Source organism: Ranitomeya variabilis, chromosome 2 (genome assembly GCF_051348905.1).
Source record: "Ranitomeya variabilis isolate aRanVar5 chromosome 2, aRanVar5.hap1, whole genome shotgun sequence".
NCBI lineage: Eukaryota > Metazoa > Chordata > Amphibia > Anura > Dendrobatidae > Ranitomeya > Ranitomeya variabilis.
Genome location: NC_135233.1, coordinates 186,050,657 through 186,077,718, shown reverse-complemented (window position 1 = coordinate 186,077,718; position 27,062 = coordinate 186,050,657). Strand labels below are relative to the sequence as shown.

The 27,062-nt window shown below is 44.5% G+C and overlaps 1 protein-coding gene across 8 annotated transcripts in view; it reads right to left on the bottom strand.

The window, feature by feature from the left end:
• ZDHHC14 (zDHHC palmitoyltransferase 14) overlaps window positions 1-27,062 on the bottom strand; it is a 213,507-nt gene that overhangs the window by 21,026 nt on the left and 165,419 nt on the right. For 6 of the 8 annotated variants that reach the window (XM_077283298.1, XM_077283294.1, XM_077283301.1 and 3 more), the window contains one exon: window positions 12,556-13,162. The exons of 1 other annotated variant lie outside the window; for it this stretch is intronic. In XM_077283298.1, coding sequence (XP_077139413.1) covers window positions 12,761-13,162 — 402 coding nt within the window. In that variant the 3' untranslated portion in view covers window positions 12,556-12,760. Of the gene's footprint in view, window positions 1-12,555; window positions 13,163-27,062 lie in introns of those variants that run through there. One more of the 8 variants, XM_077283300.1, reaches the window with a different exon arrangement.

Below are 27,062 nucleotides of genomic sequence, written 5' to 3'. Positions count from 1 at the left end.
ACCTCGACGGCATAGTGCGTCTTATGTCAGAAAGGGGTTAACAACCTTTAAATGCTTAGTATACAGCTTTGAGCTGATATTAATAGCCTGGGAAGCTCCATGGGTATTACCACCAATCTCAGGCTATAAACACCTGCCCCCAGCTGACTGCTTTCAATCTGCAGGTTAATACAGTGTAGGGGGAATCCCATGGCATTTAATGCAAGTGTATTTAGTAATAAAATACATGTACAGTAAGCTACACATGCAAAGAACTTATTATATATCTCTCTCTAAATAAATTATATACAGTATATACCGTTTTTTCCGGCGTATAAGATGACTTTTTAACCCCTGAAAATCTTCTCAAAAGTCGGGGGCCGTCTTACATGCATGGTACGGCGTGTGCAAGGAGCGGTCCTGGATGGTTCCCAGGGTCTGGAGGAGATGAGACTCCTTCAGGCCCTGGGATCCATATTCATGTAAAAAGAATAAAAATAAAAAATATGGATATACTTACCTTCCGATGGCCCCTGGCTCTCAGCGGTGCACGCGGCAGCTTCGGTTCCCAAGGATGCACGGTCCTTCGTGCAATGCATCCATGGAAACAGAAGCCACCGCGTGCACCGCCGGGAGAACTCCGGGGGCTGTCGGAAGGTAAGTATATCCCTATTTTTTTTTATTCTTTTTTTTACATGAATATGGATCCCAGGGCCTGAAATAGAGTCTCCTCTCCTCCAGACCCTGGGAACCATCCAGACCACACGCCGTATAAGACGACACCCGGCATATAAGATGACCCCCGTCTTATACGGCGAGTATATCCCAAACTCTATATTTTATATGGAAAAGTCGGGGGTCGTCTTATACGCCCAGTCGTCTTATATGCCGGAAAATACGGTAATTTATTTCCTTGGAAACCTGTGTGTAAATGACAAACTACGTAAAAGGTCATGTTAAACATCGCATTGCAATTGAATCGCATTGCATTCACAAGAAAAATAGCATGACACTCGTCCCATTTTACTGGACCAAAATCATTTATTTTTAAAGTGTGGGGGGCCTGTCTTAACAGGCCATTAAAGGGAAGGTGCCACAATTTTTTTTGTATTAAAAATGATTGTTTATATAAACAGTGCGGAGTATTTGGGGCACCTCAGCAGGAAGTGGGCCTCATCCTCCACGGCCTCCTGGGGGCACTGCTGGCAGAGTCTGCTCTCTCGGTGCTTGTAGTTCTGTCGGTGCCGCCCGGATTCGATGAGTAGGCTGTGGGCGCTCAGTCTGTACCGGCTCAGGATCTGTCGATCTTTGGGCTTTTCTAGTTTCTCTAGATATGGGGCCAGTTTGTACTCCCTCTGTAGATTCTGGTATATTGTCAGTTTCTTGGATTTGTTTATGTCGTTCCTCCAGATGCTGAGATATTCCTCTTTGACTTTGTGTACCATCTTCTGGATTTCACCTTTTGTCAGGCCATGTAGGTTGATGGCTTGGTCAGACTGGCTTTGGGTACTATTTCTTGGGAGGCTTTCTGGTGTAGGAAGGCTTTGTGATGGTAGGAGCTGGGACTGCTACTTTGTAGATGAGCCTTGAATGACAGTGCTTTCTTTATTGCGATGTGTAGTGGGAATCTGCCCAGCTTTGCTCGGCAGGCGCTATTTGATGTGCTCCGATGGACTTGGAGGAGATGCTTGCAAAACTCTAGGTGGAATATTTCTGTCGGCCCAACGTCCCACTTTGGCCAGTTTGGGTATGAGACTGGGCCCCAGACCTCACTACCGTACAGAAGGATTGGGGCAATGATGGAGTCAAAGATTTTTAGCCAGACGGTTACTGGTGCCTTGAGATGGTACAGACGCCTTCTGATGGCATAGAAGGCTTTGGATGCCTTGTCTTATAGTAACTCTATGGCTTGCTTGAAGCTCCCTGACTGGCTGAGTTTTAGGACCAGGTAGGTGTACCTGTTGGTTTCTGTAAGTGGACGGTTGTCTATCATAAAGGTAGGGTGGCCAGTGGGTTTCTGCTTTCTTTTCTGGAACACCATCATATTAGTTTTTTTCTCGTTGATTGGCAGAGCCCATGTGCTGCTGAAGGTCTCTAGGATTTTCAGATGATCTTGGAGGCCTTTCTCAGTTGGTGATAACAGCATGAGGTCATCTGCATACAGCAGACATTTCACCTGGGTGTCATGGAGAGTGAGTCCTGGTGCTGAGGAGGACTCTAGGGTCACTGCCAACTCATTGATGTAAATGTTAAAGAGCGTTGGACTGAGGCTGCAGTCCTGTCTCACTCCTCGACTCTGTTGGAAATAGGCCGTCCTCCATCCGTTGACCTTCACACTGCAACTGTTCTCAGTGTAGGAGCTTCGGATGACGTCATATGTTTTGCCTCCTATTCCGCTCCCCAGCAGTTTTAGGAATAGTCCTGGGTGCCACACTGAGTCGAAGGCCTTCTTGAAATCCACAAAACAAGTGTGTATCTTCCCGTTCTTTGTATTGTGGATGTAGCTCTTGAGGCTGTGCAGAGTGTAGATATGGTCAGTGGTGCGGTGGTTTGGCATGAACCCTGCTTGGCTCTTGCTGAGGACGTTGTGCTCGGTGAGGAAGGTGAGGATCCTCATGTTCAGGATGTAGTTGAAGAGTTTACCCAGGTTGCTGCTGACACATCCCTCGGTAGTTTGCTGGGTCATACTTGTCCCCATTTTTGTTTATAGGGGTTATGAAGCCTTGGTTCCAGATTTTGGGGAAGCAGCCGGCCAGCAGTACAATATTAAATAGTTTTGTTTTCACAGCCTGGATGTCTGGAGGGCTGTATTTCATTATTTCTGGGAGGATCCCATCTGGACCGCTGGCTTTTTTTTACCTTTTATCTGTGTGATCCTTTCTGTTATTTCTGTCAGTGTGATTGGTGTATCCAGAGGATTTTGGAAATCTGAACTTTTTCTCCATATCTTTCAGTTTTTTCACAAGCTCTTTTTGTGCCAGGTTCAGGTCTTCACTTGGGATGTCATTGTAAAGGTCCTTGAAGTACTGGAGCCAGATGTTGCCGCTCTGGATGTGGAGGCTGTTGCTTTTCTGGTTGGATCCAAGGTGATTCAACAGTTCCCAAAATTTGTTGTCTTCAAGGGCATCTTGGAGTTGGAGGAGTTCGGTAGAGATGTCGTTTTGCTTCTTTCTGAGGATGGCTTTGTAATTTCATTGTACGGTGTGGTAGGCTTCTCTCAGAGTGGGGTTGTTGGGGTCTGTTTTTTATTTGAGGCCATTCTTAGAGACTTCCGTATGGTCTGGCATTCTTTGTCAAACCAGTTGTTGGGATTTTGTTTACTCGGTCTCTTGTTGATGCTTCTTTTCAGGTCAGACATTTCTGCCATGGCATATAGAATGTCGTTAAGGTCTCTTACCGCTTGGTGTACTCCTTCTGGGTTACGTTCATACACGTCATAAATTCCAGTCGATTTTGCAATGAAAAGTGAAATGGCGCTCCCTCCCTTCCGAGCACTGCCATGTACCAAACAGTGGTTTACCCCCACATACGAGGTATCAGCGTACTCAGGACACATTGTACAACAAATTTTGGGGTCCAATTTCTCCTGTTACCCTTTGTAAAATAAAACAAATTGGAGCTGAAGTAAATTTTTGTGAAAAAAGTTAAATGTTCATTTTTTTTTTTTTAAACATTCCAAAAATTCCTGTGAAACACCTGAAGGGTTAATAAACTTCTTGAATGTGGTTTTGAGCACCTTGAGGGGCGCAGTTTTTAGAATGGTGTCACACTTGGGTATTTTCTTTCATATAGACCCCTCAAAGCGACTTCAAATGTGATGTGGTCCCTAAAAAAAAAAAAAAAAATGGTGTTGTAAAAATGAGAAATTGCTTGTCAACTTTTAAACCCTTTTAACTCCCTAACAAAAAAAAAAATGTTGGTTCCAAAATTGTGCTGATGTAAAGTAGACATGTGGTAAATGTTACTTATTAAGTATTTTGTGTGACATCTCTCTGTGATTTAAGGGCATAAAAATTCAAAATTGGAAAATTGCGAAATTGTCAAAATTTTTGCCAAATTTCCATTTTTTTTCACAAATAAACGTAGGTAATATCAAATAAATTTTACCACTATCAAGAAGTACAATATGTCACGAGAAAATGTCAGAATCCTCAGGATCCGTTGAAGCGTTCCAGAGTTAGAACCTCATAAAGGGACAGTGGTCAGAATTGTAAAAACTGGCCCGGTCATTAACGTGCAAACCACCCTTGGGGGTTAAGGGGTTAAAAGTGGAAATACCAAACTTTAAAATTATTTTTCATAATTTATCCATAAGAAATGTTCAAAAAAAGAAATAATTACACTAAGTTTGATTGATACAAATCATAAATCTCTATAGAGTATTAAAAATGTATTGCCATTTTAATAAAGATGCATATATGTCTCGTTGAGGAGTCAGATTTGAACATTCACTGCAGGCTGAGCAATGGGAAAGAGCCATTAGTTGTACATATGCATACAGTATATTGATGGCTCTACTGCATGAATCATATTATAAAATTTTAGTCAGATGGTATTACACTCCCGTCAGACTCTCTCACATTAACTTGGAATACTCACCGCTATGTTGGAGAGACTGTGGTAACCCAGGAAATTTTTTCCATATATTTTGGAGCTGCCCGATAATTAAACAATTGTGGAAACAAGTTAATCAAATCACAAAGTTACTTCTCAATATAGATCTCCTGATCACTCCCAATATGACATTACTTTCAATTGGTATGGAAGAGATTGACCCATCAATTAGACATGTTCTCATTCTTCTTTTTCTGGTTGTCAAAAAAACCCTATAGCCTTTATCTGGAAGAAACCAGAAGTACCTATATTCTCTGACATTATGGACAAGATGTATTTACACAAGTTCTATGGAATTGCGTTTTGCAATAAATAACTGTCTAGCAAAATACCCCAGGAAATGGGACCACTGGAACCTGACATTTCCAAAACTATAGTCCTATTTTACGTTTCAAGATATCTCCTAATTTTCTCAGTATGCCAACAGAAATTATTATGTGGGTGGTCTGGTTGGTACATTTCATAATCTGATCCAGTTTCAAATTGTTAGGCTTAGGGTATGTGCACACGTTGAGTTTTTATAGCGTTTTTATCCCGAAAAAAGCGCGAAAAAAAATGATTAAAAACGCATACATTATGCCTCCTATCATTTAGAATGCATTCTGCATGTTTTGGGCACATGGTGCATTTTTTGCGGCGAAAAAAACCCATCGCGGTAAAAAAAGCAGCATGTTCATTAATTTTGCGGATTTTCCGCGTTTTTCCCTTAATTCTATGCATTTGGAAAAAAACGCACAAAACACAAAAAAAACGCATCAAAAACATTAAAAAAACGCATGCGGATTTCTGGCAGAAATGTCCGGTTTTTGTCAGGAAAATTTCTGCAAGAAATCCTGACGTGTGCACATACCCTGAGGGTGTGTGTCCACCTTCAGGATGGCCGGCTGTTTGGACGCAGTGAGCCCGCATCAAAGCCGGGACATGTCAGCTGTTTCGAACGCAATAGGCCGCCCGATCCGTCCGCATCTGTTAAGTAGTTAAATGCCACTGTCAAACTGACAGCGGGATTCAACAAGCGATTCCGGCCATTTGGCCGGATATGCACATGCCGGTGACACCAGTCATGTGATTGGGGGTCATTTGCGCATTGGCATGACAACCAGAGGTCTCCTTGAGACCTTTATGGTTCTTGATGCCGGACTGCTATGAGCGTCACGCTGTGGTCGGCGCTCATAGCAATGCAGTAATTCTACTACATAGAGGTGATCTGAGCATCGCCTCTATCTAGGATAGCCAATCAATTCGTGCCAGCTTCTAGTCTCCTATGGAGGCTACTAAAACATGGCAAAAGTAAAAAAAAATGTTTTTAAAAATATGAAAAAAAAAATATATATATATGTTTAAATCGCAGAGATATGTTACACAAATACTTAAGTAACATTTCCCACATGTCTACTTTACATCAGTACAATTTTGGAACCAACAGTTTTTTTTTGTTAGTAAGTTATAAGCGCTAAAAGTTGATCAGCAATTTCTCGCTTTTACAACACCATTTTTTTTTTTTTAGGGAACCACATCACATTTGAAGTCATTTTGTGGGGTCTATATGATAGAAAACAACCAAGTGTGACACCATTCTAAAAACTGCACCCCATATTGGAAACTAGACCTCCCAAGGAACTTATCTAGATGTGTTGAGAACTTTGAACCCCCAAGTGTTTCACTACAGTTTATAACGCAGAGCCGTGAAAATAAAAAATAATGTTTTCCCACAAAAAGGGTTTTGTAGCCCCCCCAAATTTATTTATTTATTTATTTTCCCCAAGGGTAACAAGAGAAATTGGACCCCAAAAGTTGTTCAATTTGTCCTGAGTGAGCTGATACCCCATATGTTGGGGTAAACACCTGTTTGGGTGCATGGAAAAGCTCGGAAGGGAAGGAGCACTGTTTTACTTTCTCAACGCAGAATTGGCTGGAGTTGAGATCGGACGCCATGTGGCGTTTGGAGAGCCCTTGATGTGCCTAAACAGTGGAAACCCCCAATTCTAACTGAAACCCTAACCCAAACACACCCCTAACCCTAATCCCAACTATAACCATAACCCTAACCACACCCCTAACCCGAATATGCCCCTAACCCTAATCCCAACCACACCCCTAACTCCAACCACACCCCTAACTCCAACCATATCCCTTACCTTAATCCCAACCCTAACCACACCCCTAAATCCAACACGCGCCTAACACTGATCCCAACCATAACCCTAACTACACCCCTAACCCTGACACAACCCTAACCCTAATCCCAACCATAAATGTAATCCAAACCCTAAATTTAGCCCCAACCCTAACTGTAGCCCTAACCCCAACCTTAGCCCCAACCCTAACCCCAACCCTAACCCTAGACCCAACCCTAACCATAGCCCCAACCCTGAAACTAGCCCCAACCCTGAAACTAGCCCAAACCCTAACCCTAATGGGAAAATGGAAATATATACATTTTTTTAATTTTATTATTTTTCCCTAACTAAGGGGGTGATGAAGGGGGGGTTTGATTTACTTTTATAGCAGGTTTTTTAGCGGATTTTTATGATTTGCAGCTGTCACACACTAAAACATGCTTTTCATTGCAAAAAATAGTTTTTGCGTCTCCACATTTTGAGAGCTATAATTTTTCCATACTTTGGTCCACAGAGTCATGTGAGGTCTTGTTTTTTGCGGGACAAGTTGACATTTTTATTGGTACCATTTTTGGGCATGTGACATTTTTTGATCGCTTTTTATTCCGATTTTTGTGAGGCAGAATTACCAAAAACCAGCTATTCAAGAATTTCTTTTGGGGGGGGGGGGGGGCGTTTATACCGTTCCGCGTTTCGTAAAATTGATAAAGCAGTATTATTCTTCGGGTTAGTACGATTACAGCGATACTTCATTTATATTTTTTTTATGTTTTGGCGCTTTTATACGATAAAAACTATTTTATAGAAAAAAATTATTATTATTGCATCACTTTATTCTGAGGACTATAACTTTTTTATTTTTTCACTGATGTTGCTGTATGGCGGCTCGTCTTTTGCGGGACAAGATTACGTTTTCAGCGGTTCCATGGTTATTTATATATGTATTTTTGATCGCGTGTTATTCCACTTTTTGTTTGGCGGTATGATAAAGCGTTTGCCTCTTTTTTTACGGTGTTCACTGAAGGGGTTAACTAGTGGGACAGTTTTATAGGTCGGGTCGTTACGGACGTGGCGATACTAAATATGTGTACTTTTATTGCTTTTTTTTTATTTAAAGAAATGTATTTATGGGAACAATATATATTTTTTTCTTTATTTTGGAATTTTTTTTTTTTACACATCTGAATATATATTTTTTTACACTATAAGATTGCCCCGGGGGGGCATCATGTTATAGGGTCAGATCGCTGATCTGACACTTTGCACAGCACTGTGTCAGATCAGCAATCTGACAGGCAGGGCTGCAGGCTTACCAGCGCCTACTGTGAGCAGACGCTGGTAAGCCACCTCCCTGCAGGACCTGGAAGCAGCCCCGCGGCCATTTTGGATCCGGGGCCTTCAGGGAGAAGGAGGTGGGAGACCCTCGGAGCAACGCGAGCACATCGCGTTGCTCCGAGGGTCTCAGGGAAGCACGCAGGGAGCCCCCTCCATGCGCGATGCTTACCTAATCCGCCGGAACACTGCGATCATGTTTGATCGCGGTGATCCCGGGGTAATGTGCCAGGAGTGGTCCGTGACCGCTCCTGGCACATAGTGCCGGATGTCAGCTGCGATATCAAAAAGATAACCTTTGGCACACAAATAGTTCACAATATATTTTCTTTTGAAATAGTGGATTTATTCACAACCAGCCGACATTACAGAACAGATCAATTTTTTTTCTCATTGAGTTATATTAGCACCGGATTGCGCCTGATGGCCACACGTTTCATTTATTTTTTGCCGGATTCGTCAAAAATGATTTTTCCGGCGGACGGAGAAAACGTTCAGAGGAACCTTTTTTTTGTGCGGCGAAAAAACGTACAGCGACGGTTCTAGTGATAAACGGATGGAACGTGTGGTGAAATGACTGGATCCGGCTACCAAATGCAGTATTTTTACACTGAGCATGCCCAGAACACATCTCTCTCTCTCTCAACAGGAAGTCCAAACTCCACTATGCTCGATAAAAAAAAATTGTTTAATAAGAGCACAGCATAGAAAACAGGAGTGTAGAAAGTGTGTCTTCTGTGCCAAAACAATCCTATGTTATAGTACCTGAAAGATGGTAGCAATCTAGCGCAGGTAATTAGTGGCATTAGTGGGGCTGTGCCCTCCGTAAGACATTATATATTCTCACTGCTGTATCCAGGACATTAGTGACTGCACAATTTTACATGCCGTATTTCTCAATCAACTCATGGGCTTTAGACACGTAGGCACTCATTGCATCTTCCTTAAGGTACCTTCACACGAAGCGACGCTGCAGCGATAGCGACAACGATGCCGATCGCTGCAGCGTCGCTGTTTGATCGCTGGGGAGCTGTCACACAGACCGCTCTCCAGCGACCAACGATGCCGAGGTCCCCGGGTAACCAGGGTAAACATCGGGTTACTAAGCGCAGGGCCGCGCTTAGTAACCCGATGTTTACCCTGGTTACCAGCGTAAAAGTAAAAAAAACAAACAGTACATACTCACCTGCGCGTCCCCCAGCGTCTGCTTCCTGACACTGACTGAGCTCCGGCCCTAACAGCACAGCGGTAACGTCACCGCTGTGCTTTCACTTTCACTTTAGGGCCGGCGCTCAGTAAGTGTCAGGAAGCAGACGCTGGGGGACGCGCAGGTGAGTATGTAGTTTGTTTTTTTTACTTTTACGCTGGTAACCAGGGTAAACATCGGGTTACTAAGCGCGGCCCTGCGCTTGGTAACCCGATGTTTACCCTGGTTACCAGTGTAACACATCGCTGGTATCGTTGCTTTTGCTTTCAAACACAACGATACACGGCGATCGGACGACCAAATAAAGTTCTGGACTTTATTCAGCGACCAGCGACATCACAGCAGGATCCTGATCGCTGCTGCGTGTCAAACTAAACGATATCGCTAGCGAGGACGCTGCAACGTCACGGATCGCTAGCGATATCGATACAAAGTCGTTTCGTGTGAAGGTACCTTAAGACAAGCCTTTCTTTGAGTTCCATGCTTCCCATTTGGCCTTGCCCTTAAGGTCCAACATTCCAGGACAATCTGCTGCTCCTGTGCTGAGTCCTGTACCCACCATGTCACCCCAGGCAGATTTTGACAAGGCAGCAGAGAATATAAAGAACTTGAAAACCAAGCCAACCGATGAACTAAAGGAACTCTATGGGCTTTATAAGCAGGCCACAGTGTGGGAGACATCAATATACATCGTCCTGGAATGTTGGACCATATTTCAGGTACTATAACATAGGATTGTTTTGGCACAGAAGACCCACTTTCTACACTCCTGTTTTCTATGCTGTGCTTTAGGCTACTTTCACATTTCCATTTTTGGGAATCCGTCACAATGCGTCGTTTTGGGAAAAAACGCATCCTGGAAATTTTCCAGCAGGATGTGTTTTTTTTCCACAAGAAAGTAGAAAAATGCGGCACTCACCCGCACTCTACTTTCTTGTGCAAGGTTTTACTGTGCTGTTATGGCTATTGATGCTGAGCACCTCGCTCCAGTACTGCATGGATACCGCACGCTGTGGGTCTAAAGAGGTGTATTTGATTCAGCGCTCCCAATACTGCATTGTTGAATCCTGGTGCCGTTCGTCTCTGAACTTTTAATGCGTTTTTTTTCCCCATAGACTTGTATTGCCAACAGATCGCATCCGTCGTGCACTGGTTGCGTCGGGTTTTGGCAGACCATCGTCACAGAAAAACGTTCAAGGGAACTTTTTCTGTACGTCGCATCCAGTGTTTCAGACTGCACATGCCCAGCAGGAAATATCGCTCTCACGATCTTTCCTCACCCTGCAGTCTGATGGAAATGTGAAAGCACACACTTCCGTCGGTACGTCGCGCCGACGCTTCGTGACAGCCCCGTACCGACGGAAATGTGAAAGAAGCCTTATTAATCGATAAAGAAAGCCAGATCCAGCAAAAAAATGGATCTGGCACATGAGTTTTTCCCAATTTGCACTGGATCAGTTTTTTTTAACAATTCGCTGGATTATGACTGAAGGCAAAAACCTGATGTGTGAAAGTAGCCTTACATGCAGCCCATCAACTGTACCAATTACAGTGGGCCTGTTGAAATGCAGCCTTACAAGAAATATGGAAGCTAAGACTTCTTGTACTGTGTTGCAAGAGACATAAGCAAACTATCTAAACAAAGCCAAACAAAAAACAAAGTACTGTATATGATGGCTAATTTACTGGCTTGACTAACTCCATATAACATCATTAATTGCCATTATGGCATCAGATAGATATTTGGATGCAATATCTGAATGGGTTTTTGAATTGCTGCCTACTTTCTCTATGCCCATTCACAGAGGATTCAGAGATATACAGTTTTATAACTCCTTTATTCAAAACACTATATTCTGTCAAAAAGTTACATTACTTTTTCTCAATCATTTACAAGAAACCATTAAGTACAAATTTGACTCCAATATTTATGAAGTTGAATATGCAAAAAAAAAATAGCTTATTGATATTCACAGAATTCAGACTAGCATGAAAACAAAATGTTACTGTATTTAATGTCTTCGCACATAATTGGGAAGTCATGGTATATATATCATATATAAACACTTATGTAGGTGATTAACTTAAAGCATTGTCATTCAACATAAGCCCTTTTCGATCAGAAAGAAAAAGAAAAAAAGGTATTTAAAAAAAAATGTGAATTTTCCAAATCTAACAGACATAACAAAACAGCACTTATTCAACAGAAAATGCAGCACTGAAGCCTTCGTAAGTGGACATCATTAGGATCATAAAAGAGAAAGCTACTTTTTCAGAACACAAGGAAGGATGTAATTTATATAGGGAAAGTTACAGCTTTAAAAAAAAACCAAAACAAAAAAAAACACATCTTGAAATCTATTGTATCCACTGTTTGGGAAGGGCGAAAAAAAAACATCTCATGTATACACAGATAGGGCGAGACTATGAGATCAGCAGTATCCAGAATAGATTTCCTGCTTTACTGATTTACAAGCTATTACAGCAATTTTTAACTGCTTAAAATAGATTGACTTGTTTTGTGGTAGATGCAATTCTTAAAGGGAACCTATCACCCCGTTTTTTTCGGTATGAGAAAAATACTGTTAAATATGGCCTGAGCTGTGCATTACAATAGTGTAGTTTGTGGACCCCGATTCCCCACCTATGCTGCCGAAATACGTTACCAAAGTAGTCATTTTCGCCTGTCAATCAGGCTGGTCAGGTCGGATGGGCGTGGCTTCTTCCCCCAGATATTGCGTAGTTTTCCGTTGGTGGCGTAGTGGTGTGCGCATGTCCAACGTCCCCAATCCTGCACGGGGGGGTGAAAATAGCAGCGATGTCCGTTATTCCATTGGTGGTCGGTGGGCGCGGCCATCTTCCTTTGGCCGCGCGTGCGCAGAAGCGGCGCTCTGCTGGCCGCGGCTTCAGGAAAATGGCCGCGGGATGCCGCGCGTGCGCAGATGGAGATCGCGGCGGCCATTTTCCTGAAGCCGCGGCCAGCAGAGCGCCGCTTCTGCGCACGCGCGGCCAAAGGAAGATGGCCGCGCCCACCGACCACCAATGGAATAACGGACATCGCTGCTATTTTCACCCCCCCGTGCAGGATTGGGGACGTTGGACATGCGCACACCACTACGCCACCAACGGAAAACTACGCAATATCTGGGGGAAGAAGCCACGCCCATCCGACCTGACCAGCCTGATTGACAGGCGAAAATGACTACTTTGGTAACGTATTTCGGCAGCATAGGTGGGGAATCGGGGTCCACAAACTACACTATTGTAATGCACAGCTCAGGCCATATTTAACAGTATTTTTATCTCATACCGAAAAAAACGGGGTGATAGGTTCCCTTTAAGGAAAAATGAATATATTTGGGAAAGAGATAAATTGCAAAGGAGCAACAATTTGGGCAGAGTTGTGTCACTCACTGCGCAGTGGGAATTTTCATTATCACACAGTGCAATCTTATCACAGGGTTTGACCTTTTTGTGCGCTATGGGAGATGGGCAGAGTCACAGTTGGTCAGACAGAGCTGAGTTTTACAAGTCCACGCACAGAGTCTTCATGCAGAGAGTCTTGGCTGGCAAGGTTGAGAACATGCATGGTATGGCTATGAGTCACAGGGCTGTTTGCTGGAAGCATTCCTGGTGGTGATGGAGCTTCATCGGGTGTTAGGAACTGATGGTTTCCGATATCCTCTTTTAAGGGCATCATATCTGTTAAAACAGTTTCTGAGTTCAAATTTGGCATTGAAGATGGAGGTGTTGGCTGACCAAGAGCTAAAGAAGCACATGGTGCACTTGCGGTGGTTTTCCCAGGTAATGGTGGCTCATCAGTAGTTACTGTTGACTCAGTCTGAAGAAGTGGTGTGGCTGCAGCCTGTAAAACGAATTTTGTGCTCTGAATGCACTGGTCTTGGTCACACTGCAGAACGGAAGGGTGAGCAGGAATACAAATATGAAAATAAAGAGAAATCCAAGAAAATAAATATAAATATGAGAAGATGTAAAGGTTGTTAAATAAAAAGGAGGATAAAAAGGTATGAAGAGAAAATACAGAATAGTTAAAATTAGTTTTCAAAAGATATACAATAATGGTTCTTAAGTCAGAGCAGGGAACCTAGAAGGAGCCATGCTGGGACCAATCAACAGTGTTAAGGCCCCGTCTCACATAGCGATTTACCAACGATCACGACCAGCGATACGACCTGGCCGTGATCGTTGGTAAGTCGCTGTGTGGTCGCTGGGGAGCTGTCACACAGACAGCTCTCCCCAGCGACCAACGATCAGGGGAACGACTTCGGCATCGTTGAAACTGTCTTCAACGATGCCGAAGTCCCCCTGCAGCACCCGGGTAACCAGGGTAAACATCGGGTTACTAAGCGCAGGGCCGCGCTTAGTAACCCGATGTTTACCCTGGTTACCAAAAAAAACAAACACTACATACTCGCCTTTCGGTGTCCAGGTCCCTTGCCGTCTGCTTCCTGCTCTGACTGAGATCCGGCCGTACAGTGAGAGCAGAGCGCAGCGGTGACGTCACTGCTGTGCTCTCACTTCTCACTGTACGGCCGGGAGTCAGTGAGAGCAGGAAGCAGACGGCAAGGGACCTGGACACCGAAAGGCGAGTATGTACTGTTTGTTTTTTTTGGTAACCAGGGTAAACATCGGGTTACTAAGCGCGGCCCTGCGCTTAGTAACCCGATGTTTACCCTGGTTACCAGTGAAGACATCGCTGGATCGGTGTCACACACACCGATTCAGCAATGTCAGCGGGGCCTCAACGACCAAAAAAAGGTCCAGGCCATTCCGACACGACCAGCGATCTCGCAGCAGGGGCCTGATCGCTGGTACGTGTCACACATAGCGAGATCGCTATGGAGGTCGCTGTTGCGTCACAAAACTTGTGACTCAGCAGCGATCTCGCTAGCGATCTCGCTAGCGATCTCGCTATGTGAGACGGGGCCTTTAGAGAAACCTAATGGATTCAATTACAACTGCAAAGCTGCCCACCAGCTCCAAGATAAGGATTTAAGAACCACCCACAAAGAAATCGAACAATATGGCCTTATTATCACACTGTCATACTATTTATAAGCCAAAAGGGTTATTGACATGTGTCGCTAACATTCTGCCTCTGAAATCAGTTTCACTCATCTGAATATGATTATTTTGGAGGCAACCACACCAAATGCTGCATGTAAATAAAAAAAAAAACAAAATGACAAAAAATACTGGCAAAATCCTGAACAATGGGGAAATGTAATTGAAACATTTTCATATCTGCTCGTTTACATTTGATTTAGCCATTAAATACTAATTCAATATCCTGATCAAACTTACAATGTGTAACATAGTAATTAAGATTGAAGGAAGACTGTAAGTCCATCTAGTTCAACCCATAGCCTAACCTAACATGCCCTAACATGTTGATCCAGAAACTTCACAATTGTGTTCCACTTGTTGTTATTCTTCACCAAAAATTTATATTTGGTATCTATGTTTGAAGCATGATATGTGGGAAAAGGTTGAAAAGTTCAAGGGGGCCGAATACTTTTGCAAGGCACTGTAGATGTGTGGAGAGCACATTGGTTGGTTGTCAAGAATAGAAGGGTCCTCACGCCTTATATTTAATTTAAATAAATGTAAAAAACACGGCGTGGGGTCCCTTACATTTTTGACAACCAGCCTTGCTAAAGCTCACAGCTGGGGGCTGGTATTCTCAGGCTGGTAAGGGGCCATGGATATTTCCCCCCCAGCCTAAAAATATCAGCCAGCAGCTGCCCAGAAAAAGCGGATATTTTAGATGTGCCAATTCTGTCACTTTGCCCACCAATTCCCACTTGCTCTGTAGCGGTGGCAAGTGGGGTTCATATTTGTGGGGTTGATGTAACCTTTATATTGTCAGTTTACATCAAGCCCATGGCTTAGTAATGGAGAGGCTTATATAAGACACCTATCCATTACTAATCCTATAGTTGTATTGTAAATAAAGACACAGCCAGAACAAAGTCCTTTTATTGAAAAAAATGACACAGACTCATTTAATATTATCAATTAAACCATGCTTGCAACCTCGACTAATATCACCGAAGCTCTCAATCTCCTGTAATAAAAGTAAAATAAAAAAACAATATACCATACCTGTCCGTCATTCTGTCCCACACTGTAATCCATGTCTGGGGGAGAAAGTTTCCAACCTGAATGGTGCCAAGATGCGGCCATCCAGGCTGAAAACCAATGGTAAATAAATTGCTGAGAGAGCAGCATCATTGACCAGCGGTGAAGTCATCGAGGCCAGGCCGAGAGTTCTATCTGAGCCGCATCTGCGGCCATTTTCCTGGAGACATCTCATAGAGGCAGGTGCGGATGGAGATCTGTGCATGCGCCAACTGAAAAGCCGGAAGAAAAATGGCGGCAGCCATATGCTGCCGCAGGGCCACCGCTCGCCACCGTACCACCACTCACCGCTGTACCACCACCGCAACACCCCCAGCATTGCTTGATTTATAAGATGCACCCCCATTTTACCCCTAATTTTGGAGATCATAAAAGTGCATCTTCTAAAGCGAAAAATCGTAGTTACTTACAGATAACGGTATTTCTCTGATCCCATGACGGCACCACGGAGAGAGGGGATCCGCCCTCAGGGACAGGAAACCTACAGGTGAAAAGGGTGGTACGTCTCTCCCACATCAGTTGGTTTACAGAGCATTAAACAGAACTTCAGCTGCAACTCAAATGGTTATACAAAACAAAATATTTAATTCAAGTTTAATAGAGGCACAGCGTGGCTAATTACTAATAACTAATTCTAGTGTGCACACCTATACGTGAAGGGAGGGAATACACGGGTGCTGTCATGGGATAAGAGAAATACCGTTATCGGTAAGTAACTACGATTTTCTCTTTCCCCCATGACGGCACCAAGGAGAGAATTACATAGATTGTACATTAGGGGGGACCACTGCCTCCAGCACACTTCTCCCAAAGGTGAGGTCTGAAGAAGAGGTCAAGCCTAGCCGGTAGTGATTAAAGAATGTAGAGGGAGACGACCAAGTAGCGGCTCTACATATCTGCTCTATCGAGGCGCCGGCTCTTTCTGCCCAGGAAGTCGCCACCGCTCTGGTTGATTGGCCTCTTATCTCCACCGGGACGGCTGCTCCGCACGAGGAATAGGATAGGGTGATAGCATCTCTTATCCATCTTGCCAGTGTGGCTTTTGATGCTTTCCGTCCCTTCCGAGAAACCCTGGAAGCATACAAATAGAGACCTATCCTTCCTACACTCCCTCGTAGCTACCAGATACTGGACTAGGCATCTTTTAACAGAGATTTCTTGGGTTCTATGGAATTGTGATGCAACTTTCAGGAGGTAAGCTGGGTCGGTCTTAAGGATGACTATCTTCTAGTATCTGTGTAAAGGGCGGGTACGCCGATAAAGCCTGTATATCGCTAACCCTACGGGCTGATGTTAAAGCTATGAGAAGGGAGGTCTTAAGGGATAAGATTTTCAACGCAACCTCAGACAGTTTCAAAGGGAGCCTTAGTTAATGCATTCAGGACTAAGTTTAGGTCCCAGGGAGAAGTAGTATGAAGGGAAATGGGCCTGGATCTACTTGAAGCCCTAAAAAAAAAATCTTATTATCCAACGATTTTTAGCTAGGTCATAGTTGTACAAGGCTCCTAGCGCTGTCACCTGGACTTTCAAGGTGCTTGCAGACAACCCCTGTTCCAACCCCTTTTGTAAAAATTCTGATACCTGATACTGAGATGAATTTTCTCCACACTCGCCCATATGCTTTAGTAGTTACTGGTTTCCTACTTTGTAGTAGGGTGGATACCAAATTTGAAAAGAAGCCCCTACTGCTTAGGAGTTCCCTCTCAAATGCCAAGCTGTCATGTGTAAGTTTTTTATGCGTGGATGATTCACTGGCCCCTGGGACAAAAGGTCCGGAGTGTCCGGTAGGACCCAAGGGTCTGAGATGGACATCATCTTCAGCCACGAAAACCATATCCTTCGTGGCCAGAAAAGTGCTATTACAATAACCCTTGCATTGTCCTCCCGAATTTTCCTCAACACTAAGGGAATTAGTGTTACTGGTGGGAATGCATAGGCTAGATGGTAATTCCAGGGTATTGTGAAGGTGTCTAGAGCTACTGGGCCCCCCCAGGGATCGATTGAGCAGAAGGTCTCTATTTTCAGATTCTAACTGTTCGCGAATAGGTCTATTTCTGGCCGACCCCAAAGCTCTACAATCTGAATGAATGCTGACTGATTTAGTTCCCACTCCCCTTGCCTTAGGCGCGTTCGGATTAGGAAGTCTGCTGTTCGATTCTCTGTGCCTTTTATGTTGAGAGTGGACAATGATTCTAAATTGTCATCTGCCAGATAAAGGATGGATTTTGCTACCTCCATCAAGGCTGGAGACCTGGTGCCCCCCTGGTGGTTTAGGTATGCCACCACCACCTGGTTGTCCGAGAACACCCTTACGTGGTGGGATCGAAGGGAACCCAGAAAGTGGATGAGAGCAAATTTCACTGCTAGCAACTCTTCCATGTTTGAGGAGGCTGATTTTTGTTCCTCTGACCAAGGGCCTTGTGCTATGTGATTTCCTAGGTGCGCACCCCACCCCCAAGGGCTTGCATCCGTGGTTAGAGTTTTGGATGTTGGCCATACCCAGGGAACTCCCTGGTTAAATTGACTGAATTCGCCCAACATGCCAGGGAGTTTACCGTTTTTTATGAGATGTTTAACTGCTCTTCTAAACTCCCGCATAGGGAAGCCCCAGCATCTAATATTTCCCATTGTAGATCCCGGGTATGGCTTTGTGCCCACTGGACCGCCGGGATACAGGCTGTCATTGATCTCAGCAGGGACATCGCCTTTCTCAGGGTGGTGACCGGGGAGTCTCTTATGCGTTATACTATCTGTATCATATTTTGAATCTTCCCCTATGGGAGATAACATTTCTGTTCGTTCGAGTCTAGGATTATCCCCAAGTACTCCTGTACCCGACTGGGTAAGATTCTGGACTTGGATAAGTTCAACATCCATCCCAGACTCGTTAGAGACCTCATGACTATGTCCAACTGTTTGCAGTGATACGATGAGATGCCTATTACTAAGATATCGTCCAGATACGGGACTATTAGAATGTTTCGTTCTCTTATATGGGCCATAAAGTCCGCCATTATTTTGGTAAATACTCTTGGAGCAATGGCCAGGCCTAAAGGGAGTGCTCTGAACTGGTAATGTTTTACCTCCCCTGAATCGTTACTGCTACTCTGAGGTATTTTTGGTGGTCCCTGTGGATGGGTACATGATTGTATTAGGACTTAAGAGATTCGTACTGTCATGAAGCACGATGGAAAAAGCATTTTCACACATGATTTTATTGTTTCCATTTTGAAATGTTGGGTTTCTAGGAACTTGTTTAATTTTTTTTTAAATTTATGATCGTCCTGTACGTCCAGTCCGGATTCTTTCAGAGACAGAGAGGGGAGTAGAAACCTTTGCCTCTTTCCTGGTAGGAGACTTCTTGTAGCAAGTCCTTCTCTATCAGATTCAGAATTTCTCCTTGAAGGCCTGACTGTTCTTCTGCTGCTTTTTGAGGGGTTATTATAAAGGAATTGACTGGAAGGGCATGGAATTTCAATTTTAGGCCCCCTCTTATTATGTCCAGGATCCATGAACCTACGGATATTTTTTCCCAGGCCGGGAAAAAGTAGGTCAATCTTCCTCCAACCCGGGGAACACCTTCATTGTGGTTGCTTTTTGTTATCAGGGGGTTTATTGAACATAAGTCCTTTGGCCTTTATTTCTTTCATCCTTCCTTATTGCCTTATGGGGGCTCTCGCCGCATGAATCTTCTGCTCTGAAAAGGCCGTCTGTAGGACTGGCTGGGGAACCAGGGAAAAGCTTTTTTCTTGTCTCCTGTTTTGTCCAGGATGTCATCCAGAGTTGATCCAAACAGGAACTCGCCTTCACACTGGATGGAGCATAATTTAGTCTTTGTTTGCAGATCTCCCAGACAGCATTTGAGCCATAGGGCACGCATTGCTGCATTTGAGAAGGAAGCGGACTTGGCCGCTAACCTGGCTGAGTCTACCGATGCGTCCGCTAAGAATGCTGCTGCTGCTCCACCTCATTACAGAGATTGATTTTTGAATTGTTTCTCTGGGGCTTTTTTTTAACTGAGAATCTAAATGGTCTAGCTATACCATTAAGTACACGTGGCTGCTATAGCTGGTTTTAATCCTCCCCCAGCCGCCTCCCAGGAACCATTTTAAAAAAGTTTCGTTTTTTTTTTTATCCATGGGGTCTTTTAATGTCCCCATGTCTTCGAAGGACAGGGCAATTTTTTGGGAGGATTTTACTATTGCCACATCTAGCTTCGGCGCTTTCCACCATAGGGAGCATACTGGGTCATCAAAGGGATACTTCCTTTTGGGAGTTAGGAGAACCTTTTTATCTGGTCTTTTCCACTCTCTTAATTAGGGAGTGGATTTTTTCGTTTATTGGAAAAGCCCTCCGCTTATTTTGATCCAACCCACTAAACATTAGGTCCTGGGCCATTTTTTTTAGGTCGTTCATCCACTAGTCCCATGGTTGTTCTTACAGCTTTTACGAGAGCGTCAGTCTCTTCAATCGGGAAGCAGCTGTGACCCCCTTCTGAGGGTGATCAAGAAGACTGGGAAGATGACGAATTACTTGAATCGGACAATTCACTCTCCGCTTCACTAACACTAGATTCAGGGGATCTATGTCTGGGCCTATGTTTTTTCTTTGAGCTTTTAATTCCTTTTAGGGCATCTTCTAACTGAATTTTTATCGGTGTTCTAAGGTCTAATGCAAAATTTGGGGATTCTTCTTGAATTGTTTGCTCTATACATGCAGCACAGAGCTTTTTCCCCCCACGTAGTGGGCAGCTCTTCTGTGAATATAGCACATGTCCTGTGTTTCGATTTCACTACACATTTCTTCCCCTAGAAAAAAGATAAACTGTAATTAAAGGGTGGACTTTCACGAAGATCACTCACCCTCCTGTAGTAAGAGAAATACAGTCTCTGGCCTAGGGATTATGTCCACAACTGGATCCACTTCTGGCATGCGCTGCGACCCTGAGCGACCGCTGCTGGGAAGAAGTGTCTCCCTTGCGCTGTTGTCGCTGCAGATGCTGGCGTTGCTGGTGCTGCCACTGTCTTTGAACATGCTTGGGGGACTGCACCTGGATGTCCTGCTCCTCCGGTTTTCATGGCCACTCATGGTGAACTAGGCATTATTTCCCCCTCATTCAGGGGTTTAAATAGATTTTCCGGGCCCTCCCCGCCCCCAGGTAATGCGGCGCTGTGCAATCACTGATTTCCCAGTAATGCACCGCGCCGTCACCGGGAACGCCCCTCGCGCATGCGCACTACTGTTTTCCCAGTAGTGCTTTGCGCTGCTCTCATCATAGGGGGGATCGCGCCGACGTCCCGGCGTCTCACCCATGCTTCGGAGATATGCAGCGAAGTGGTGCTGCTCTAAGGGCCTGCAGCGTGTAAAATTGAGGTGGCAGACACCACCCTGTAGATGATCCTGCGGGGGATCCTCCCAAGTGACTGCCGTCACTCAACCGCCTGGCAGGAGATATTTATTTCCTGGGAGAGGCAGACTTGGGTCCATTCTTCACTGCCTCTCCCCATGCACCCTCAAGATCCGCCAACCCCGGTGGTGGCGCTTCGGGGGAGACGACAACAGCCCCAGTCGAGGCACGGAGCCCCGCTGCCTGGATCGAACTGGTTCGGCCCCCGGTATCCCACGATGATCTAAGGTAAGCCCGTCCTGTAGGTTCCCCATCAGGGACAGGAAACCAACTGATATGAGGGAGAGGTACTGCCTTTTTCACCTGTAGGTTTCCTGTCCCTGAGGGCGGATCCCCTCTCTCCGTGGTGCCGTCATGGCGGAAAGAGAAAATATGGTAACTGAAGTTTCAAAAATGGATCCAAAAGTATCAGTATACTGTATAAGTTTTTAATAATAGACTCCTATACATTCAGAAAAAATTGTTTTTGGTCATTGTGGAGAACGGACAACACTTCCTCAATGATAGAATTAGGGTATACAGAACAGACCAAAAGTTTGGACACCTTCTCATTTAAAGATTTTTCTGTATTTTCATGACTATGAAAATTGTAAATTCACACTGAAGGCATAAAAACTATGAATTAACACGTGGAATTATATACTTAACAAAAAAGTGTGAAACAACTGAAAACATGTCTTATATTCTGGGTTCTTCAAAGTAGCCACCTTTTGCTTTGATGACTGCTTTGCACACTCTTGGCATTCTCTTGATGAGCTTCAAGAGGTAGTCACCAGACATGGTCTTCCAATAATCTTGAAGGAGTTCCCAGAGATGCTTAGCACTTGTTGGCCCTTTTGCCTTCACTCTGCGGTCCAGCTTGCCCCAAACCATTTCGATTGGGTTCAGGTCTGGTGACTGTGGAGGCCAGGTCATCTGGCGTAGCACCCCATCACTGTCCTTCTTGGTCAAATAGCCCTTAAACAGCCTGGAGGTGTGTTTGGGCTCATTGTCCTGTTGAAAAATAAATGATGGCCCAACTAAACGCAAACCGGAAAGAATAGCATGCCACTGCAAGATGCTGTGGTAGCCATGCTGGTTCAGTATGCCTTCAATTTTGAATAAATCCCCAACAGTGTCACAAGCAAAGAACTCCCACACCATCACACCTCCTCCTCCATGCTTCACGGTGGAAACCAGGCATGTAGAGTCCATCCGTTCACCTTTTCTGCGTCGCACAAAGACACGGTGGTTGGGACCAAAGATCTCAAAGTTGGACTCATCAGACCAAAGCACAGATTTCCACTGGTTTAATGTCCATTCCTTGTGTTCTTTAGCCCAAAGAAGTTGCCTGTCCTTAGCAGTGGTTTTCTAGCAGCTATTTTACCATGAAGGCCTGCTGCACAAAGTCTCCTCTTAACAGTTGTTGTAGAGATGTGTCTGCTGCTAGAACTCTGTGTGGCATTGACCTGGTCTCTAATCTGAGCTGCTGTTAACCTGTGATTTCTGAGGCTGGTGACTCGGATAAATTTATCCTCAGAAGATGAGGTGACTCTTGGTCTTCCTTTCCTGGGGCGGTCCTCATTTGAGCCAGTTTCTTTGTAGCGCTTGATGGTTTTTGCAACTGCACTTGTGGACACTTACAAAGTTTTCCCAATTTTTCGGACTGGCTGACCGTCATTTCTTAAAGTAGTGATGGCCACTAGTTTTTCTTTACTTGGTTGCTTTTTTCTTGTCATAATACAAATTCTAACAGTCTATTCAGTAGGACTATCAGCTGTGTATCCACCAGACTTCTGCTCAACACAACTGATGGTCCCAACCCCATTTATAAGGCAAGAAATCCCACTTATTAAACCTGACAGGGCACACCTGTAAAGTGAAAACTATTTCCAGTGACTACCTCTTGAAGCTCACCAAGAGAATGCCAAGAGTGTGCAAAGCAGTCATCAAAGCAAAAGGTGGCTAATTTGAAGAACTTAGAAAATAAGACATATTTTCAGTTGTTTAACACTGTTTTGTTAAGTATACAATTCCACGTGTTAATTCATAGTTTAGATGCTTTCAGTGTGAATTTACAATTTTCATAGTCATGAAAATACAGAAAAATCTTTAAATGAGAAGGTGTGTCCAAACTTTTGGTCTGTACTGTATGTAAAGAATACTTCACTATGTGCTAGTTTGGTCCAACTTAAAGACAAACCTATGCATGCAAATAGTGGAAAGGTTTTAAAAAAAATTTAAAATAAAAATTGTGTGCAATGTTTAAGCTTTGTGTGTGAGCCTTTTTCAAGCCTTGAAAAGGGCTCACACGCAGAGCTGAAACGTGACGTACAAATGGGCTATTAAAATAGCTTTTTTGCTCTAAAATGATGGTGTGCTGCTTCCTTGATTTTTCTAATATAGGGACTGGTATGTATCAGTGAAGCCTTGCACCCAACTATTGCCATTGCTCTATATAATACACCGCTCAAAAAAATAAAGGGAACACTAAAATACCACATCCTAGATATCACTGAGTGAAATCGTTCAATTGCAAATCTTTATTCATTACATAGTGGCATGCGTTGAGAACAATAAAACATAAAATGATTAATGAAAATCAAAATGAATATCCCATGGAGGTCTGGATTTGGAATAATACTCAAAATCAAAGTGGAAAATCAAATTACAGGCTGATCCAACTTCAGTGGAAATGCCTCAAGACAAGGAAATGATGTTCAGTTGTGTGTGTGTTGCCTGCATATGCCTGTATGACCTCCCTACAATGTCTGGGCATGCTCCTGATGAGGCGGCGGATGGTCTCCTGAGGGATCTCCTCACAGATCTGGACTAAAGCATATGCCAACTCCTGGACAGTCTGTGGTGCAACGTGACGTTGGTGGATGGTGCGAGACATGATGTCCCAGATGTGTTCAATCGGATTCAGATATGGGGAATGGGCAGGCCAGTCCATAGCTTCAATGCCTTCAACTTGCAGGGACTGCTGACACACTCCAGCCACATGAGGTCTGGTATTGTCCTACATTAGGAGGAACCCAGGGCCAACCGCACCAGCATATGGACTAATAAGGATCTCATCTCGGTACCTAATGGCAGTCAGGCTACCTCTGGTTGGCACAAGGAGGGCTGTGTGGCCCTCCAAAGAAATGCCAACCCACACCATTACTGACCCACTGCCAAACCTGTTGTGAACTCTATTTTTGGGCTCTAGTGGTCACAAGCGGTACTGTGTAGTGTTGTCTTTCTGCAGGTTGGCTGCATCAGCTGGTTCGTTATCCTTGGTTGGTTTCCTATTTAGCTCACCTGGATACTCAGTTCCTTGCCTGCTATCAATGTATTCAGTCCTCTTCAGATTCCTTGTGACTACCTTGCTCCCAGTCTCTCCAAGACAAGCTAAGTTTTTGTTTGTTCATTTTTTGATTATCAGCATTCATCATGTTTCTTGTCCAGCTTGCTAAGATGTGATCTCCTCGCTTGCTGGTTGCTCTAGGGGACTGAGTTTCTCCCCCCACACCGTTAGTTGGTGCGGGGGTTCTTGAAATCTCTGAGTGGATATTTTGTAAGTGTTTTTTACTGACCGCATAGATTCCCTTTTCTGTTTTCTGCTATCTAGTATTAGTGGGCCTCATTTGCTGAATCTGCTTTCACCCCTGTGTATGTGCCTTCCTCATACCTCACCGTTATTATTTGTTGAGGGCTTCTATATCTTTGGGGATTATTTCTCTGGAGGCAAGAGAGGTCTTTCTTTCTCTCTAGGGGTAGTTAGTTCCTCAGGCTGGCTCGAGACGTCTAGGATTTTTAGGCACGTTCACCGGCTACTTCTGGTGTGTTTGGATAGGTTCAGATTTGCGGTCAGTCCAGTTTGCCACCTCCCTAGAGCTTGTCCTATGTTTGTTACTTAGCTGGAGTAATTTGTGATCCTCAACCACTAAGGATCATAACACAAACCGGTCCTGCTGAAGGATGTTGCAGGCAGCATATCGCTCTCCACGGCGTCTCCAGACTGTCACATGTGCTCAGTGTGAACCTGCTTTCATTTGTGATGAGCACAGAGTGCCAGTGGTGAATTTGCCAATCCTGGTGTTGTGTGGCAAATGCCAATCGTCCTGCACGGTGTTGGGCTGTGAGCACAACACCCATCTGTGGACATCGGGCACTCAGACCATCCTCTTGGAGTCGGTTTCTAATTGTTTGTACAGACACATGCACATTTGTGGCCTGCTGGAGGTTATTTTGCAGGGCTCTAGCAGTGCTCCTCCTTGCACAAAGGCTGAGTTAACGGTCCTGCTCCTGGGTTGTTGCCCTCCTTACGGCCCCCTACACGTCTCCTGGTGTACTGGCCTGTCTCCTGGTAGCGTCTCCAGCCTCTGGACACTTACATGATAGACACAGCAAACCTTCTTGCCACAGCTCGCATTGATGTGCCATCCTGGATGAGCTGCACTACCTGAGCCACTTGTGTGGGTTGTAGAGTCCATCTCATGCTATCACGAGCGTGAAAAAAACAACCAACATTCAAAAGTGACAAAAACATCAGCCAGAAAGCATCGGTACTGAGATGTGGTCTGTGGTCCCTACCTGCAGAACCACTCCTTTATTGAGTGTGTCTTGATAATTGCCAATAATTCCCATCTGTTGTCTATTCCATTTGCACAACAGCATGTGAAATTGATTGTCAATAGCTTCCTATTCCTTGATTTACTTGGAGCTATATTCTGTTTGTGTTCCCTTTATTTTTCTTTGAGCAGTGCATATATTAATATATATATATATATATATATATATATATATATATATATATATATATATATATATATACACACACACACATATATACATACACACACACAAGATGGTGGCCCAATTCTAATGCATCGGGTATTCTAGAATATGCATGTAGTTTATTTATGAAGATTTAAGTGTAATGTAATGAATACACAGGATTCAGTCGACCGTGACCAGTCAGCGAAGCGTGGTTCCAATTCGCTGATTGGTCGCGCCCGTAGTACATAACACAGCCCATGTAGCAAGCCCACGTAGCATATAACACAGCCCATGTAGCAAGCCCACGTAGCATATAACACAGCCCATGTAGCAAGCCCACGTAGCATATAACACAGCCCATGTAGCAAGCCCACGTAGCATATAACACAGCCCATGTAGCATGCCCACGTAGCATATAACACAGCCCATGTAGCATATAGCACAGCCACGTAGCATATAAAACAGCCACATAGTATATTGCATAGTATATAACACTGCCCACATAGTTTATAGCACAGCCACGTAGTATGTAACAGCCACAAAGCGTATAGCATGCCCACATAACATATAACAGCCCACGCAGCATATAGCACAGCCCACGCAGCATATAGCACAGCCCACGCAGCATATAGCACAGCCCACGCAGCATATAGCACAGCCCACGCAGCATATAGCACAGCCCACGCAGCATATAGCACAGCCCACGCAGCATATAGCACAGCCCACGCAGCATATAGCACAGCCCACGCAGCATATAGCACAGCCCACGCAGTATATAGCACAGCCCACGCAGCATATAGCACAGCCCACGCAGTATATAGCACAGCCCACGCAGCATATAGCACAGCCCACGCAGTATATAGCACAGCCCACGCAGTATATAGCACAGCCACGCAGTATATAGCAGTGTGGGCACCATATCCCTGTTAAAAAAAAAAAAAAAAAAAAAGATTTTAAATAAAAAACAGTTATATACTCACCTTCCGGCGGCCCCCGGACCCAGCCCAGGCCTTTAGCGATGCTCCCACCAGGTCCGTTCCTAGTGATGCTTTGCGACAATAACCCGTGATGATGTAGCGGTCTTGCGAGACCGCTCCGTCATCTGGGGTCATTACCGCAAAGCATTACCGGGACTGAAGCATCGCGAGAAGTGGGAAAAGCTGCCGGGGACGCTGGAAGGTGAGAATATCACTATTTTTTTTTTATTATTATTTTTAACAATATATATTTTTACTATTGATGCTGCATAGGCAGCATCAATAGTAAAAAGTGAAGCAGCGTTTAAATCCCACCCCAATCTCGCTGATTGGTCACGCCCGGCCGGCCGCGACCAATCAGCAACAGGCGCAGTCCGGCCGCGAATTAGCACGGGATTAGAACCACACTTCACTGATTGGTCGCGGCCGGCCTTGGTGCGGGATTTAAACACAGTGCGCGACCAATCAGTGAAGCGTAGTTCAAATCCCGTGCCAATTCGCAACCGGATTGCGCCTGT